Consider the following 18,346-nt stretch of genomic DNA (forward strand, 5'->3'; position numbering starts at 1 on the left):
ATGGGGTGTGATTCCGGACATGTAGGATCTGACAGGGAGAGCCTTTCTCACCACCAGCCAAGCTAGGTCTTGTCGCTTTTTTGAAAGTTTGGTGATGAGGCATTCTGTCAAATGATTCTGACAGTCTGCTAAGGGAACCATCTGATAGGATTCATCTTTTCCCTCAGGGCCTTGAGAATGTTACGTGCAGATCACTGCCTGATGGACTTGTGGTCGAATGTATTTTTATGCATCAATTTTTCCACAAGGAACAGGTGGTACGGCATAGTCCAACTGCTTGGAGTGTTCCGCGGCAGCGAGGCCAGACCCCTCCTTCACAACACCAGAATACGCAGAATCTCAGCATATAGTGACACTTTGTGTTTTCGAACTGAGGGTCTACATACAGCTTGATGTGCTTCTAATTACTTCCCCAGAGTTATTCTGTACTTCCTCCATTCTGCTTTGTCGAACAGTACCAGCTAGCTTTTTCCTGAGTTTGCCTGTACCAGTTTTTATTCACTGTGTCTATATGTACCATACAATCCATAGAATCCCTACAGTACAGAAGGAGGCTATCTGGCCCATTGAGACTGTACTGACCACAATCCCACTCAGGCCCTATTCCTGCATTCAACTTGAGTCCAAAGCTACCATGTGTAATCCGCTGCATTCCCCTGTCTCTAACCAACCACATCCCCTGGAATGTTTGCACCCGTCTCCGTAGCAACCTGATATAAGAATACAAGTATTCTGGAAATGTGAAATAAAAACTGAAAATGCTGGAAATGTCCAGCAGGTCTGGCAGCATCTGTGGAAAGATAAACAGAGTTAATGGGCAGAATTTTACGCCTAGCCTGCCACGGGAATTGGAGTAGGTGAGGGGCAGAATGGGAAGGTCCATTGACCTGGGGTGGGATTTTACGGTTTCGGGACGAGTGAGGCTGTAAAATTCCACCCCTGTTTTAGGGAGGGGGGGGTGTGGTGGGGGAGGGGGGAGTGGAAGGTGTAGGGGGGAGTGGGTGGTGTAGGGGGGGAAGGGGAAAGTGGGTGGTGTAGGGGGGAGTTCAGGGGGTATAGGGGGGAATGGGGGGTGTAGGGGAGGGGGAGTGTAGGGGGAGTGGGGGTTATTGGGGGAGGGAGGAATGGCGGGAGTGAGGATGTGTTGGGGTGTGGGAGGTTGAGGAGGGATTGGCAGGGGAGTGGGTGGGAGAGGAAGAGTGAGTGGGGAAGAGGGAGTGAGTGGGGGCTGGAGGGGAGGGGAAGGGGTGGGGGGAATGAGGATTGGCAGGGCTGGGGGGAGTTGGGAGAGGGGGCGCAGTGAAGGGGATGGGGAAGAAGTGGAGTTGGAGGGGGAGTGAGTGATGGGTAGAGGGGAGAGGGGATCGGTGGAGGTGGGGGAGGGGGAGTAGTGGGGGGGAGGGAGTAATTGGAGGGAGGAGTGGGGGGCTATGCTGGTGCATCTGTGAGAGCAGGATGCAAAAGTCAAAACTACAGAACCAATCAGATCAAATATTAGGTGGTAAAATCCAGGATTGTTTATCACCCACAGGCAGTTACCAAGAAAAATAACAAAGATGTCTTTAAGGGAAAACAATAAACAAAAGCAAAAGATAGACAGGAGGATGGGTTGAAAGGAGGATAGGTTAGATGATCAGGGTGAGAAGTTTGTATGGAGCATGAACACTATCAGGGCATTAGGCCAAATGGCCTGTTTTTGAGCTGTAAATACTTTGGAATAACATTCACGTGAGGGGGAGGATTCCTGTGAGCTCACCCCCTTCTGTGTCTTGTTCCTCCAGTTCTGGCTGTCTTTTCCCTCTGCCAGATCTTCCTCTGCCTCCTTGCAAAAGGATTCCTGATCAAGAAAGAAGCATAAAGTATGTAGCAGGTGGTGAAGGAACCAACAAGAGAGAAAAACATACCTGACCTCGTCCTTACCGATCTGCCAGTAGCAGATGCATCTGTCCATAACAGTATTGGTAAGAGTGGTCACCGCACAGTCCTTGTGAAGACGAAGTCCCACCTTCGCATTGAGAATAATGTCCATCATGTTGTGTGGCACCATTACGCTGCTAAATGCGCCAGTCTTCAAACAGATCTAGCAACTCAAAACTGGATGTCCATGAGGTGTTGTGGGCCATCGACAGAAGTGGAACTGTACTCCAGTGCAATCTGCAACCTCATGGTGTGGCACATCCTCCACTCAACCAATACCGTCAAGCTAGGGAATCAACCCTGGTTCAATGGAGAGTGCAGGAGAGCATGCCAGGAGCAGCACCAGGCATACCTAAAATTGAGGGTTCAATCTGGTGAAGTTACCAAATAAGACTACTTGCATGTCAAACAGCAAGTGATAGACCCAGAGCTAAGCGATCCCACAAACAATGGATCACATCTAAGATCTGCAGTCCTGCCACATCCAGCTGTGAATTTGGTGGACAATTAAACAACTCACTGGAGGAGGAGGCTCTCCAAATATCCCCATCCTCAATGGTGGAGGAGCCCAGCACATCAGTGCAAAAGATAAGGCTGAAACATTTGCACAATCTTCAGCCAGAAGAGACAAGTGGATGATCCATCTTGGTCTCCTCCAGTGGTCCCCACCATCTCAGATGCCAGTCTCCAGACAATTCGATTCACTCCACGTGAAGAAATGGCTGGAGGCACTGGATACTGCAAAGGCTGTGGGCCCTGACAATATTCTGGCAATTGTACCGAAGACTTGTGCTCCAGAACTTGCTCCTCTAGCCAGGCTCTTCCAGTACAGTTAAAACACTGGCATCTAGTCAACAATATGTAAAATTGTCCTATGTCCTGTACGCAAAAAGCAGGACAAATCCAATCTGTCTAAATTTCCACCCCCTTGGTCTACTCTCGATCATCAGTAAAGTGATGGAAGGGGTCATCAAAAGGGCTACAAGCAGCACCTGCTCAGCAATAACCTACTCAGTGGCAGCCTGTTGGATTCTGTCAGGGTCACTCAGCTCCTGATCTCATCACAGCCATGGTTCAAACATGAGCAAAACAGCGAACTCCAGAGGTGAAGTGATAATGACAGACTTTGACATCAAGGCCACATTCAACCGACTGTGGCATCAAGGAGCCCTAGCAAAACTGGATCAATGGGTATCAGGGGCAAACTCTCCACTGGTTGTGGTTGTGAAGGTCAGTCATCTCCACTCCAGGACAGCTCTACACAGTCCCTCAAGTTGGTCCTAGGCCCAACCATCTTCAGCTGCTTCATCAATGACCTTCCCTCCATCAAAAGGTCAGAAGTGGCGATACTTGCACAATGTTCAGCACCATTCGTGACTCTTCAGATACTAAATCAGTCCATGTTCAAATGCAACAAATGCAATATCCAGGCTTGGGCTGACAAGTGGCAAGTAACATTCGTGCCACACAAATGCCAGGCAATGACCATCCTCAATAAGAGGCAGCCTAACCATTCAATGGTATTACCATCACTTTATCTCCCATTGTCAACATCCTTGGGGTTACCATTGACCAGAAACTCAACAGGACTCACCACATAAACACAGTAGCTACAAGAACACGTCAGAGGTTGGGAATACTGGGGCGAGTAACACACTTCCTGACTCTCAAAGCCTGTCCACAATTTACAAGGCACAAGTCAGGAATGTGACAGAATGCTCCCCACTTGCCTGGATGGGTGCAGCTCCAACAACACTCAAGAAGCTTGACACCATCCAGGATAAAGCAGCCTATTTGATTGGCACCGCGTCTACAAACATCCAGTCCCTCCACCACTGATGTTAAGTAGCAGCAGTGTGTATTATCTACAAAAAGCACTGCAGCAATTCACCAAAGGTCCTTAGACAGCACCTTCCAAACCCATGACCACTTCCATCTAGAAGGACAAGGGCAGCAGATACCTGGGAATACCACCACCAAATTCAAGCTCCCCTCCAAGCCACCCACCATCCTGACTTGGAAATATATCATGATGTAGAGATGCCAGCTTTGGACTGTGGTAAACATAGTAAGAAGTCTCACAACACCAGGTTAAAGTCCAACAGGTTTATTTGGTAGCAAATGCCACTAGCTTTTGGAGTGCTGCTGCTTCATCAGGTGAGTGGGGAGTTCTGATCACAAACAGGGCATATAAAGGCACACACTCAGTTTACAGAATACTGATTAGAATTCAAGTCTTTACAGCTAATCAAGTCTTAAAGGTGCAGACAATGTGAGTGGAGATAGCATTAAGCACAGATTAAAGAGATGTGTATTGTCTCCAGACAGGACAGTAAATAAGATGTTACAAGCTCAGGCAAGTCATGGGGGTTACAAGTAGTGTGATTTGAACCCACAATCCCGGTTGAGGCCATTCTCACGTATGCGGAGCTTGGCTATCAGTCTGTACTCAGCGGCTCTGCGCTGTCATGTACTGTGAAGGCCACCTTGGAGGACATTTACCCGAAGATCATAGGCCAAATGCCCGTGACCACTGAAGTGTTCGCCAGCAGGAAGAGAAGTCTTGCCTGGTGATTGTCGAGCGATGTTCATTCATGCGTTGTCATAGTGTCTGCATGGTTTCCCCAATGTACCAAACCTCGGGACATCCTTTCCTGCAGCATATCAAGTAGACAACGTTGGCCTACCAGATGCGCTGCAGGAAAGGATGTCCCGAGGCTTGGTACACTGGGGAGACCATGTAGACGCTATGCCAACACATGAATGAACATCGCTCAACAATCACCAGGCAAGACTGTTCTCTTCCTGTTGGCGAACACTTCAGCGGTCACGGGCATTCAGACTCTGATCTTCAGGTAAACGTTCTCCAAAGTGGCCTTCACGGCATATGACAGCGCAGAGTCGCTGAACAGAGACTGATAGACAAATTCCACACACGAGGGTGGCCTCAACGCTATTTGTAACCCCCACGACTTGCCTGAGCTTGTAACATCTCACTGACTGTCCTGTCTGAAGACAATACACATCTCTTTAATCTATGCTTCATACTATCTCCACCCACATTGTCTGCACCTTTAAGACTTGATTAGTGTAAAGACTCGCATTCTAATCAATATTCTGTAAACTGAGTGTGTGCCTTTATATGCCTTCTTTGTGATTACAACTCCCCGCTCACCTGACGAAGGAGCAGCGCTCCAAAAGCTAGTGGCATTTGCTACCAAATAAACCTGTTGGATTTTAACCTGGTGTTGTGAGACTTCTTACTTGGAAATACATTGCTATTCCTTCACAGTCGCTAGGTCAAAATCCTGGAATTCCCTCCCTAATGGCGTTGTGGGTCAATCCACAGCACATGGACTGCAGCGATTCAAGAAGGCAGCTCACCACCACCTTCTCAAGGACAAGTAGGGATGGGCAATAAATTCTTGCCAGCCAGCGACACCCATGTCCCACAAATAAAAAAAAAGTGCAGACTTTCCTTTCAATGTCCCATCCAGAGTTGATGGGTGGGGATAGAGGGTGGCATTAGTCAGGCCACATCCATGTCCATTCCCAGTGATAGACCATCTTCTTCCCTGTTGGGCGGGGGCTGAGAGGGTAAATTTGGCCCACATAGATCCTCTGTTTTGCCTCTGAAGATTTGCTTGCTCTTGCTTCACGTTGTTCTCACTTTTCCCTCCTCCACTGATTTGTTAAAATTTACATTTCCAGAAGAACCTCCTTTGAAAAGTAACTGCATTGCTGGGAAGCCCAGTTGAGTTCTGAGCATCCTACAGGCCACAGCAAGCTGTTTACAATTATTCCAAGAGCAAAAATCTGAAAAGCAGGACAAGCAAAATGTCTGCAAAACTGCCCAGTACTTTAGCTGACAGCAGCTGATGACCCTTTCTAGACAGACTTTGGGGGAGAAATCAGCAACTAACGATTTCAAGTGGGGCAGGAACAGAAATGATGTGAAACATTGTGATTACATCGTCCAACCTTGATTAGCATTTATTTATAAATCCTGACCTATTTCAAGAGGAAGGTGTGATCATTGAAATTGAGGTCAGTTTGAAGTTGGAGTAACCACATTTGATGATGGATTGGGACTTTAGTCTCCCTAGATGGTCTGGTCCCTTCCATCCTGTGCTTTGACACTAATCAAGCGATAGGGACTTGATCAATCCATCAAAGTCTGACCCTTTGATCAGGATCAGAGAGAGCCTCAGTCCAAAATAAAGCAGAGAGGTGGTGAGATATTTATAATGAAAAGGTAGCCTGTGGAGTGTTCAGCAGTGGTTGAGTTTGTCAGCTCCAATCTCAATTCTCCACAACTATCTCGCCGAGAGAATTGATACCAAAGCTCGAAGGCTCCTTCCTTAGTCTGAGTGCCCAGTTATTTCACAGTGTATATAAACTGTCCAGTGATGCAGAATTTATTTCTTGTGTTTTGACATTGTCAAATCCAGCTGGACAGATCAACATCCAAGTGCCCACAAGCCCAGTGAGTCCATTACAGTAGTTACAGGCTGATAACTGCCTCATCAAACATTAATGTCTTCCTCTTCATCCTCCTCAGTGAAGATGATGCTGTAACAATGTACAAGACTGCAACACTGCTGAATATGACGGGGCCTGGCTATGTATGGCTTGTTGGAGAAAGAGAGATATCTGGCAGGGCCATGCAACATGTTCCAGAAGGTATGGTGACAGTAAATTGCTGAATTGCAATTCAAACCGTGTTCTTTAGTGTATCCACACCTTCCTCATCAATTTCCTTATGTGTCATCCAAACATACTGGCCTTCACATAGCCCTCACTGTAACATTCTGATACACCCAAACCTCTCACTGTAACACTTTGATATACCTCACACCCCTCACTGTAACTTTCTGATATATCCCAAACCCCTCACCATAAAATTCTGATATACCCCACGCCCCTCATTGTAACTTTCTGATATATCCCACACCCTTCACTGTAAAATTCTGATATACTCACACCCCTCACTGTAAAATTCTGATATAACCACACCCCTCACTGTAGCACTCTGATGTAGCCCACACCCCTCGTTGTAACACTGGTATAGCCCACAGCCCTCTTTGTAACAATCTGATATATCCCACACCTCTCACTGTAATACTCTCTGATACACCTCAGACCCCTCACAGTAACACTCTGACATAGCCCACAGCCCTCAATGTAATGCTCTGATCTACCCCATGCGCCTCACTGTAATATTCTCTGATACATCTCAAATCCCTCACTGTAATATTCTGATATACCCCACACCCCTCACTGTAAAAGTTTGATATAGCCCACACTCCTCACTTTAACACACTGATATAGCCCATACCCATCACTGTAACATTCTGATATACCCCATAGCCCTCACTGTAATACTCTTAGATACCCCACATCACTCACTATAACACTCTGATCGACCTCACACCTCTCACTGCAACACTGTGATATAGCCCACACCCCTCCCTGTTACACTCTGATGTACACCACACCCCTCACTGTAACACTCTTATATACCCCACGTCACTCACTATAACACTCTGGTCGACCCCACACTCCTCACTGCAACACTCTGATATAGCCCACACCACTCACTGTAACACTCTGATATATCCCAGACCCCTCACTGTAACACTCTGATATGTCCCAGACCCCTCACTGTAACACTCTGAAATAGTCCACACCACTCACTGTAACATTCTGATACACCCTATACCCCACAACTTCACTGTAACACTCTGATATACCTCACATCCCAGAATGTAACATTCTGATAAAGCCCACACCCCTCACTGTAACATCCGATATATCCCACAGCCCACTAAACACTCTGAAGTACCCCACACCCCTCACTGTAACTCTGATATATCTCACACTGCTCACTGTAGCATTCTGATATACTCCACACTGCTCACTGTAACACTTCAATGTAGCCCACACCCATCATTGTAACAATCTAATATAGTCTACACACCACATTGTAACACTCTGATATAGCCCACAGCCCTCTTGTGATATACCCCACACCCCTACTGTAATACTCTCTGATATACCCCACAACCCTCACCATAACTCTCTGTTATACCCCACAGCCCTCACTATAGCACTCTAATGTAGCCCACATCCCTCATTGTAACAATCTGATGTAGCCCACACACCTTATTGTAACACTGTGATATAGCCCACAGCCCTCTTTGTAACAACCTGATATACCCCGCATCCCACACTGTAATATTCTGATCTACCCCACATTACTCACTTTAACACTCTGATATACCCCACACCCCTCAATGTAACAATCTGACATACCCACACCTCTCACTGTAACACTCTGATATAGCCCACATCCCTCGTGGTAACATTCTGATATAGCCCGCACCGCTCACTGTAATGCTCTGATATAACCCATACCCCTCACTGTAACACTCTGATATAGCCCACACCCCTCACTGTAACATTTTGATATACACACCCTTCACTGTAACATTCTGATGTACCCCATGCCCCTCAATGTAACACTCTGATATACCCACACCCCTGACTAAACACTCTGATGTAGCCCACACACCCCTTTGTAACACTCTGATATATCCCACATCCCTTAGTGTTACACTGTGATTATAGCCCACAGCCCTCTTTGTAAAAATTTGATATACCAAACACCCCTCATTTTAATAGTCTCTGATATACGCCACACCCCTCAGTGTAAGGCTCCAATATGCCTCACCTGCCTCACTCTAATACTCTGCGATATACCTCACACCCCTCACTGTAAGACTCTGATATACCCCACACCCCTCACTGTAACACTCTGATAAATCCCACACCCCTCACTATAATATTCCGATATACCCCATATCTTTCACTGTAACACTCTGATATACCCTACAGCTCTCACAATAACATTGATATTACCCCACACCCCTCACTGTAACATTCTGATAACCCCACAACCCTCACTGTAACACTCTGATAAATCCCACACCCCTCACTATAATGTTCCGATATACCCCATATCTTTCACTGTAACACTCTGATATACCCTACAGCTCTCACAATAACATTGATATTACCCCACACCCCTCACTGTAACATTCTGATAACCCCACAACCCTCACTGTAACACTCTGATAAATCCCACACCCCTCACTATAATATTCCGATATACCCCATATCTTTCACTGTAACACTCTGATATACCCTATAGCTCTCACAATAACATTCTGATATTACCCCACACCCCTCACTGTAACATTCTGATAACCCCACATCCCTCACTGTAACACTCTGATAGACCCCACACCCCTCACTGTAACACTCTGATAGACCCCACACCCCTCACTATAACACTCTGTTGCATCTCATGACCCTCATAGTATCACTCTTATATCTCATATCCACTTTCTCCAAATATCAATGGATTTTGTCTGGCTCAGCAGATTTCCTGTATTGGGTTGGCACAATGGGTCTGGAACATCCCAGGCCACGGTTTTCTGCTTTGATATGTGCTGGTTTGAATTCCTGTGCAGGTGTAATTGGTTTGCAATTGATCGATGGTAAAAATGAAAGTGCTCACATTAATGACGCTGTTGGTATCGTGGCACAATCCATCCATGAACTCTTTGAAAAGGAAAACATTACTGACCCTCCGAAAGGTTGTGTAGGGAACACCAACATCTGGAAAACAGGACCACTGTTTAAAAGGTATGAAGTTAATTCCAGGCTTATATTCACTGTATTCATGATGCTGTATATCTTCATCTTTAAATAATCACCTCAATGCTTTGTGTGGAATGCTGGACCTGCTCCTTTTATATCCTACATGTTCACTGCTGGAAATGAATTTCTTTGGGAGTTTAAAATATGTTGTTAGCGGAACAAAAGTCAGTTAAAAGAAGTGTGGATGCTGTAGTGTAAAGGTCTGGCACGGAGAGGTTTAATGTGTACAGTACCATCCATATAGTGATGTAAGAAATCACATGGCTCAGTCCAAGGGTCAGTGTGGGCTGGAGTTGGGACTGGTTAAAGACCTCGACATGGGGATAATTCCTTGCCGATACTCATTACTGTATATAGAGTCACAGAGGTTTACAGTATGGGAAACAGACCCTCCGGCCCAACTTGTACATGCCGCCCATTTTTTTTAAAAACCCTAAGCTAATCCCAATTGCCCTCATTTGGCCCATGTCGCTCTATACCCATCTTACCCATGTAACTAGCTAAATACTTTTTAAAAGATAAAATTGTACCTGCTTCTAATACTACCTCTGGCAGCTTGTTCCAGACACTCACCACCCTCTGTGTGAAAAAACTGCCCCTCTGGACACTTTTGTATCTTTCCCTCCCACCTTAAACCTATGCCCTCTAGTTTTAGACTCCCCTACCTTTGGGAAAAGATATTGACTACCTACCTTGTCTATGCCCCTCATTATTTTATAGACCTCTATAAGGTCACCCCTCAGCCTCCTATGCTCCAGAGAAAAAAGTCCCAGTCTGTTCAGCCTCTCCTTATAATTCAATCCATCAAGTCCCAGTAGCATCCTAGTAAATCTTTTCTGCACTCTTTCTAGTTTAATAATACCCTTTTTATAATAGGGTGACCAGAATTGCACACAGTATTCCAAGTGTGGCCTTACCAATGTCTTGTACAACTTCAACAAAACATCCCAACTCCTGTATTCAATGTTCTGACCAATGAAACCAAGCATGTGTTTACAGTTACAAATAGTTAATAAAGACTTGCTGTTAACATGTAGAAGATTGTGAAGAATTCTTTAACAGACACATTCCGTAACCCCAACACCATCCCAACAGACTTTGTGGTTTACTGGAGAAAAGTGAGAAAGGAGAAAAGTGAGAAAGGAAGAGGTTCTGAGTGATCTGAATTTTCAGGATGGTAATCGCTTGGCGCCCATCATCCAGAAAGTCAGCAGGAAATGCCTCCTCACTGTCTCCAACAGATCCACTCTTATTTCATGCTCTAATGAACATTGATTGGTGGCAGTTTAGGTCTCACTTGGAAGGAAGTCCCACTTTGGCGAATTACTTGTTTTTTGTCTCCCTCTGATTTTGAATGTGTGATTGGCAGTTTTCCAATCAACTGGATCAATTGCCAGAATTTAGGTATTATGGAAGGTTATTGCCAAGTGCACCCACAATCTCTGCAAGTAGTCTCACCTGAGATCAGGAGCAGTATTGACCACATGGAGTTTAGGATAGGCTTGAGCCTCAGTAAAATAGTCCACAAGTCAGCACACACACATTAACATTTAGCCACTATCAATTTCAGGAGATAGGGCACTCAGATCTGATTAATTGTAGTTATGTCCACATTATAGTTGCTGAGGTGTTGTGTGTCCATTCCCCGCAGGGTTCTGCTGTCCACTAAATATCGTGAAGGCTTCACAGGACAAGTGGAGTTTAATGATGAAGGGGATCGAAAGTTTTCTAACTACAGCATTGTCAACGTACAGAAAGGGAAACTGGTGCAAATTGGAGTGTACAATGGGACAAACGTACGTATGAGAAACTGAGAGTTAACCTTAGCATTGAACTGGGATTGATCCTGACCCGGACACTACCCGAACACTGACCCTCATTGTTCCTGATCAAGTGTAGCACTGGGGGGAAACAAGCACATTGTTTAATTTTCTCTCTGTGAAGCAACCAGGGCGGCACAGTGGTGCAATGATTAGCACTGCTGTCTCACATGCCAGGGACTCAGTCATCTCAATGCCAGTGCTTAGTCATCTCCACCCCTGCCTCAACTAATCTGCTTCTGAAACCCTCATGCATGCTTCTGGTAGCTCCAGACTTCATGGCCGGTATATAACATTGCTTGGGCGAGGCTCATAAAATCCCACCCAAGGACAACAAAGGACAATTCCATTCTGCAAGCCATGCCCACCCATCCTGATTCCAGGGCAGGCGTGGTGGTAAAATTCCAGCCCAATATTCCAATGCTGTCCTCAGCTTCCACTGTCTGTAAACTGGAGTTCATCCAAAACACTGCAGATTGCCCATCTCCTTTCTCATAACGAGTCCTACTCACCAACACCCCTCTGCTCACTGATCTCTGCTGTCTCTCAATTCAGCAATTTAAATTTTTGAATCCTTGTTTTCAAATCACTCCATTCTTCACCCCTTCCTATCTCTCTCTTCCAGCCTAACAATCCTCTGGGATATTTACACACCTCTTGTACAATCCTGATTTTAATTACTCCATCACTGGCAGCCGTGCCTTCAGCAGCTTCAGTCCCTAATTCTGGAAATGCCTCCCTAAACACCTCTGTCTCTCTAAGCAATCTGACTTGATCAGAATCAACTTAAACATCCCTCCACTCACCATGCATAGTAAGAGAATAAGAACATAAGAACATAACATAAGAACATAAGAAATAGGAGCAGGAGTAGGCCATCTAGCCCTTCGAGCCTGCCCCACCATTCAATAAGATCATGGCTGATCTGAAGTGGCTCAGTTCCACTTTCCCGCTTTCTCCCCATAACCCTTAATCCCCTTGCCTACCAAAAACCTATCTACCCGCGTCTTAAATATATTTAGCAAGGCAGCCTCCACCACTTCAACGAGCAGAGAATTCCAGAGATTCACCACCCTTTGAGTGAATAAGTTCCTCCTCAACTCTGTTCTGAACTTACCCCCCCTTATCTTGAGGCTGTGCCCTCTAGTCCTGCTGTCCTTTCTGAGCGGGAAGAGCCTCTCTACCTCTACCCTATCCATCCCCTTCATCATCTTATACGTCTCAATATGATCCCCCCTCATCCTTCTAAACTCCAACGAGTACAAGCCCAGTCTATTCAGCCTCTCTTCATAGTTCAACCCCCTCAACTCCGGTATCAGCCTAGTGAACCTCCTCTGCACTCCCTCCAAGGCCAAAATATCGTTGCGCAAGTGCGGCGACCAAAAATGCACACAGTACTCCAGCTGCGGCCTCACCAGTGCCCTGTACAGTTGCAGCAAGACCTCCCTACTTTTATATTCAATCCCCCTCGCTATGAAGGCCAGCATCCCATTTGCCTTCCTGATCACCTGCTGCACCTGTAGGCTGGGTTTTTGCGACTCATGCACAAGGACCCCCAGGTCCCTTTGCACCGTAGCATGCTGCAGCTTTTTGCCCTTTAAGCAGTAGTCCCTCCTACTATTATTCCTGCCAAAGTGGATAACCTCACACTTGCCAACATTGTATTCCATCTGCCAGGTCCTCGCCCACTCGCTCAGCCTGTCTAGATCCCTCTGCAGGCTTTCTACACCCTCCGCACAATTTGCTTTTCCACTTATCTTTGTGTCATCAGCAAATTTCGACACCCTACACTCAGCTCCCTCCTCCAGATCATCTATATAAATGGTAAATAGCTGAGGCCCCAGCACCGATCCCTGGGGCACTCCACTAGTCACCAACCGCCAATCCAAATAGCACCCATTGACACCTACTCTCTGCCTCCTATTTGACAGCCAAACCTCTATCCACGCTAACACCTTACCCCCAACTCCATGCCCCCTAACCTTCTGTAACAACCTTTTGTGCAGCACCTTATCAAACACCTTCTGAAAATCAAGAAACACCACATCCACCGGTTCCCCTCTGTCCACTACACTAGACACATGCTCATAGAATTTCAAGAAATTCGTCAGACACGACTTCCCCTTAACGAATCTGTGCTGCGTCTGCTCTATCAAACAATTCTTCTCAAGATGCCTCGCTATTTCTTCTTTGATGACAGATTCAAGCATTTTTCCTACAACAGACGTTAAACTAACCAGCCTATAGTTCCCTGCCTTTTGCCTGCTACCCTTTTTAAACAGCGGCGTAACATTAGCCGTTTTCCATTAGCCATTTAACATTAGTCGTTTATAGAATGTGTGCTCTATACAAGATGCACTGCAGCAATTCACCAGTCATCCTTCAACAGCATCTTCTAAACCACAACCATCTAGAGACCTAGGTGCATATACCTGGGAACATTACCATCTGCATATTTCCCAGCAAGTCACTCACCATCCTGACTTGGGAATATATCACTGTTCCTTCACTGTCATCGGGTCAAAATCCTGGAACTCCTTCCCAAACAGCACTGAGGATGTACCTACACCACAGTCTGCAGCAGTTCAAAACGGCACCTCACCACTATCTTCTTAAGGTTGGTTAAGGATGGGCAATAAATGCTGGCCTAGCCAGTGGATGCCCAAATCCCACGAAATAATAAAATTTCTTATTCCTCCTTTAAGACATCATGGGCAGGATTTTACAGCCTCACTCATCCCGAAACTGTTAAATCCTACTCAATGGACCTTTCCACGATCCGCCCCAATTCCTGTGGTGGGCAAGGCAGTAAAATTCTGGCCAGCATCTTTGATCAAGCTTTTGATCATCTGATCTAATGGGAGACAACAGTGAGGGCTGTAGCAAGATATGCCAGTCACAAGACTCCCAGAGACTTGAGCGTAATGAGCTCCATGCTGGAAAGCAGCGCGGTGCTGATTATGATATTATTTAAAGTTTGTTTATTGGTCACAAGTAGGCTTACATTCACACTGCAATGAAGTGACTGTGAAAATCTCCAAATCGCCACACTCCGGTATCTGTTTGGTACACTGAGGGAGAAATTAGCATAGCTAACACACCTAACCAGCACGTCTTGGGACTATGGGAGGAAAACCACACAAACACGGGGAGAATATACAGACTCCGCACAGACAAACCGGGAATTGAACTGGGTCCCTGGTACCGTGAGGCAGCAGTGCTAACCACTGTGCCACCGTGCCACCATTGAAATTGCAATTTATGATTAGCGGACTCGGAACAGCATGCTCCAGGTCCACTAGCATCTCTCCCCATTGCCATCCCTACCCCACCCAATAGGAGTGGTTCTCTCCAGTGGTATTTATGACTACTGCCCACTAATGGGGGAGAGGCACCTTGACCCTGCTGCAGTGGATCTTAGGGCACTGAAGCCCCCCAGGAAGGTCAGGGGTCAGGGAAGACATCTTGGCACTGCCCACCAGGCACCTTGGCAGATCAGCGCATGCGATGGCCTGCTCAGCTTATGCTGCCAGTTTGTTGGGTGGGAATAGGCCCCAGCCTTTACTTTCCAGAGTGAATTCCACAGAAGCATTCTGCAATGCTTAGAGTGTCAGAGAATCGCTCTGGTAAGAACACTAAAAGAACTGGCAAGAAATACTCCTGTTTTCCCGCATGTTGGGCATTTGATTTTTTTTGGAAGAATCCCAGCCAATATCTCTTCCGTATGGTCTGGTGTCAAATTTTGTTTGATATCCCTTCTGTAAAGGGACTTGGAGAATTTTACAGTGTAAAGGTGCTATATGAATGCAAGTTATTGCTGGTTTTGTTGCATGGTGGTAAAATTAGGGTTAAGCCATATTTTAATTATTTCAATCAACCTAGCTCCCCAGAACTCCATGGTGAAGTGATAGATATTCACCTGACTTGACTGGCTCCCGGCATAGCTGACGCTAGTCAGCTCTCTCCTGATCTTGAAATCACTCTGATCTTGAAATCAGGAGGGTACGGATACAAGCCTCACTCCAGACACCTGAGCACAAAACCTAGGCAGATTCTTCACTGCAGTATTGGGGGAGTGCAGCATTGTCCAGAGTACCATATTTCAGATGGGATGTCAAACTGAGGCTCCATCTGACCTCTCATAGATATAAAAGGATTCCTGGTACCAGTCAAGAAAGGGGGAATTCTGGCCACTAATTACCCCTGAGCCAGCAGCACCACACAAGCAGAGTAACTGATTATCACATTGCTGTTTGTGGGAATTTGCTGTGTACAAATTGGTTGCCACGTTTCCTTCATCACAACAACAATACTTAAAAAATCCCTCACTGGCTGTAATGCACTTTAGGATACCATGAGAACCCAAGTTCTCCCTCATTTAATTGTTTATCCCGTTAAATGAAAAAAGAAATAACCCCTCACTTCTTTGTCTCAGACTTCCCATTCTACATTAGATGAACCTCGTAGGTAAAATGCAGGAATGCTCACAGGATTGTAAGTTAGGTGTTTTCTACCTTTATCTTTTATTAAGTATTCTCACCCTGCTGCATTGCTGTTACAACATAAAAAATGCAGCTCTGATCATCCTAAGAGAATTAATTTTGTTTTATGATTGCGTAAGAGCTTAAAATAACTCAGCCTTTTTGTGCTCACTGAAGCCCTGCTGTGAGTCTAATTGCACCAGAGTGATGTGGAGTTTTTCTGTGACTGTTGAACATGGGGTTGTTGGTGTGATAACAAGTACCCAGACCCATACACTGAGTTCATTTCTTCCACATTCTAATGTTTCTTTTAACCAAAGAAAAGTCAAAAATTTTGGTACTTGCCAAATCATAAAATGTTTAAATTGAACATCATATGTTAATCAATCATATCCACACCTCAGACCCAAAGATTGTAAAATACCACATACAGATAAATAAATAGAACAATTGGAAAGGTGATTTTCAGAACATTAAGTAGGTGGTTATTTACAGCTTGTGGCAAGTACAAGTTAAAGGGCATGTTGGCAGTTCTGACAAAATCATACAATACAGTGTAGAAGGAAGCATTTGGCCCATCAAGTCTACACTGACAACAATCCCGCCCATGCTCCATTCCCATAACCTTGCTACTCCCTCCAACACTAAGGAGCAAATTAGCATGGCCAAACAACTAATCCGCACATGTTTGGACTGTGAAAGGAAACTGGAGTGCCCAGAGGAAACCCATACAGACATGAGGAGAACATTCAAACTTCATACTGACAGTCACCCAAGGCCGGAATTGAAACCGGGTCCCTAGCGCTGTGAGGCAGCAGTGCTAACCACTGTGCCACCGCGGCACCCTTTTTTATACTGACAAAAGATTGAAAAAGATTGCATTTCCAGCTCCCTGTAATGTATTAATATTAATAATTTACTTATTATCTGTAATAGGATTGACTGCTAGTTGGACACATACAGATATCAATGATTGGAACAATCTTTGCTTAATAAAATCACTGAAAGACTTCCTGCAATCTAATTAATCATATTGAAAGTTGTAATCCACTTTTGGAATTTTTGAAATGTGGCAGTTCGGTATTTTCATAAATTTTCCCTGTTAGTCACTCCATGTCAATGGAAGTAAAACTTGTTGAGCTGGTAATAGAGCAGATGGTATTTTGTTAGAAGCTTCGGCTGGAATTTTCCGGCCATTCATGCTGGCCATTCACGCCAACAAGATTCTCCAGCCCCGCTGCTGTGAATGGAGATCTGGCTGATTGGTAAATTCTCCATCCTCACTTGCAGCAGTGACAGGGCGTGAATGGCCGGAGAATTCTGCCTTTGTGCTTAATTGTTCTCCCTTACTGAGTCTACCTTCCATATCGAGAATGTTTTTCTGACAGTATGTGATCAATTCCACAGGTTCTGCTGAATGACAAGAAAATAATTTGGCCAGGAGGAGAGTTAAATACACCCAAAGGCTTTCAGATGTCGACAAAATTGAAGGTAGAAACCTGGCAAAATTACTCTAGCAGTCCAGCAGCTGTGAGGCTAAAACATTGCATTCTCTGCAGTAATCCTGATGTCGAGAATAGTTCAACTTCAGTGCTTGAGTCATTATAGATAGGGATTAATGTCCAGTTTCACAATACAGAAACCAGGACTGCTAGCTATTCGTGCAGTAAGTTCCCAGTTAGCTGGACAGCTGGTTCTTGATGCAGAGCGACGCCAACAGCATGGGTTCAATGCCCCGAATCGGTTGAGGTTATTCATGAAGGCTCTGCCTTCTCAACCTTGCCCTTCACCTGAGGTGTGGTGATCCTCAGGTTAAATCACCACCAGTCAGCTCTCCCCCCTTCAAAGGGAGAGCAGCCTATGGTCACGGACTATGATGACTTTCCCCTTACTTTAAGCTCATGGTTTGACGTCCAAGTCAATATCAATGAAGGAGGAGAGGAGGGTGAATGGCCTGAATTGCAGTATGAAGGTAAGGGAAGAGTGTGAATCACCAATGATAGAGTAAAGGGATGAAAATCCCAGATTAATGTTCAGGGCTTATGCAGGAGAAGTGGCTCTGTTCTTTACTTACATTTTCAGACTAATAACGGTTGCAGTAACTGCAACACACTGTTTGTACTGAAAATAGTCCAACTATCTGTTCAATATACAATAACTTAGTCCCATACTTTCCAATCTAAGCTGCAAACTGGTACAGACTATATTCATTTATTCCAATCGATGATATATTCAAACCAACCTGAGTACAATGCCAGGGGTTTGCTGTTTTCCTCTCACTCGCAGGAGTGATCAATGATGCTGAAGACAAGGAAATCATTTCACATAAAACATTCCAACAACTATCAATCTGTGTATGTTTATGTAACATGATACAAGATCCTGGGAATAAATGAGGAGAAT

The 18,346-nt window shown here is 45.3% G+C and overlaps 1 protein-coding gene across 5 annotated transcripts in view; it reads left to right on the forward strand.

Moving 5' to 3' along the window:
• The window catches only part of grin1a (glutamate receptor, ionotropic, N-methyl D-aspartate 1a), a 201,296-nt gene that overhangs the window by 106,227 nt on the left and 76,723 nt on the right, over positions 1-18,346 (forward strand). For all 5 annotated transcript variants that reach the window (XM_080212517.1, XM_080212514.1, XM_080212515.1 and 2 more), the window contains 4 exons: positions 6,479-6,600; positions 9,453-9,627; positions 11,294-11,438; positions 17,351-17,434. In XM_080212517.1, the coding sequence (XP_080068643.1) occupies positions 6,479-6,600; positions 9,453-9,627; positions 11,294-11,438; positions 17,351-17,434 (526 nt within the window). The remainder of the gene's footprint in view (positions 1-6,478; positions 6,601-9,452; positions 9,628-11,293; positions 11,439-17,350; positions 17,435-18,346) is intronic.

Source organism: Carcharhinus amblyrhynchos, chromosome 25, assembly GCF_965287045.1.
Source record: "Carcharhinus amblyrhynchos chromosome 25, sCarAmb.v2.hapA, whole genome shotgun sequence".
NCBI lineage: Eukaryota > Metazoa > Chordata > Chondrichthyes > Carcharhiniformes > Carcharhinidae > Carcharhinus > Carcharhinus amblyrhynchos.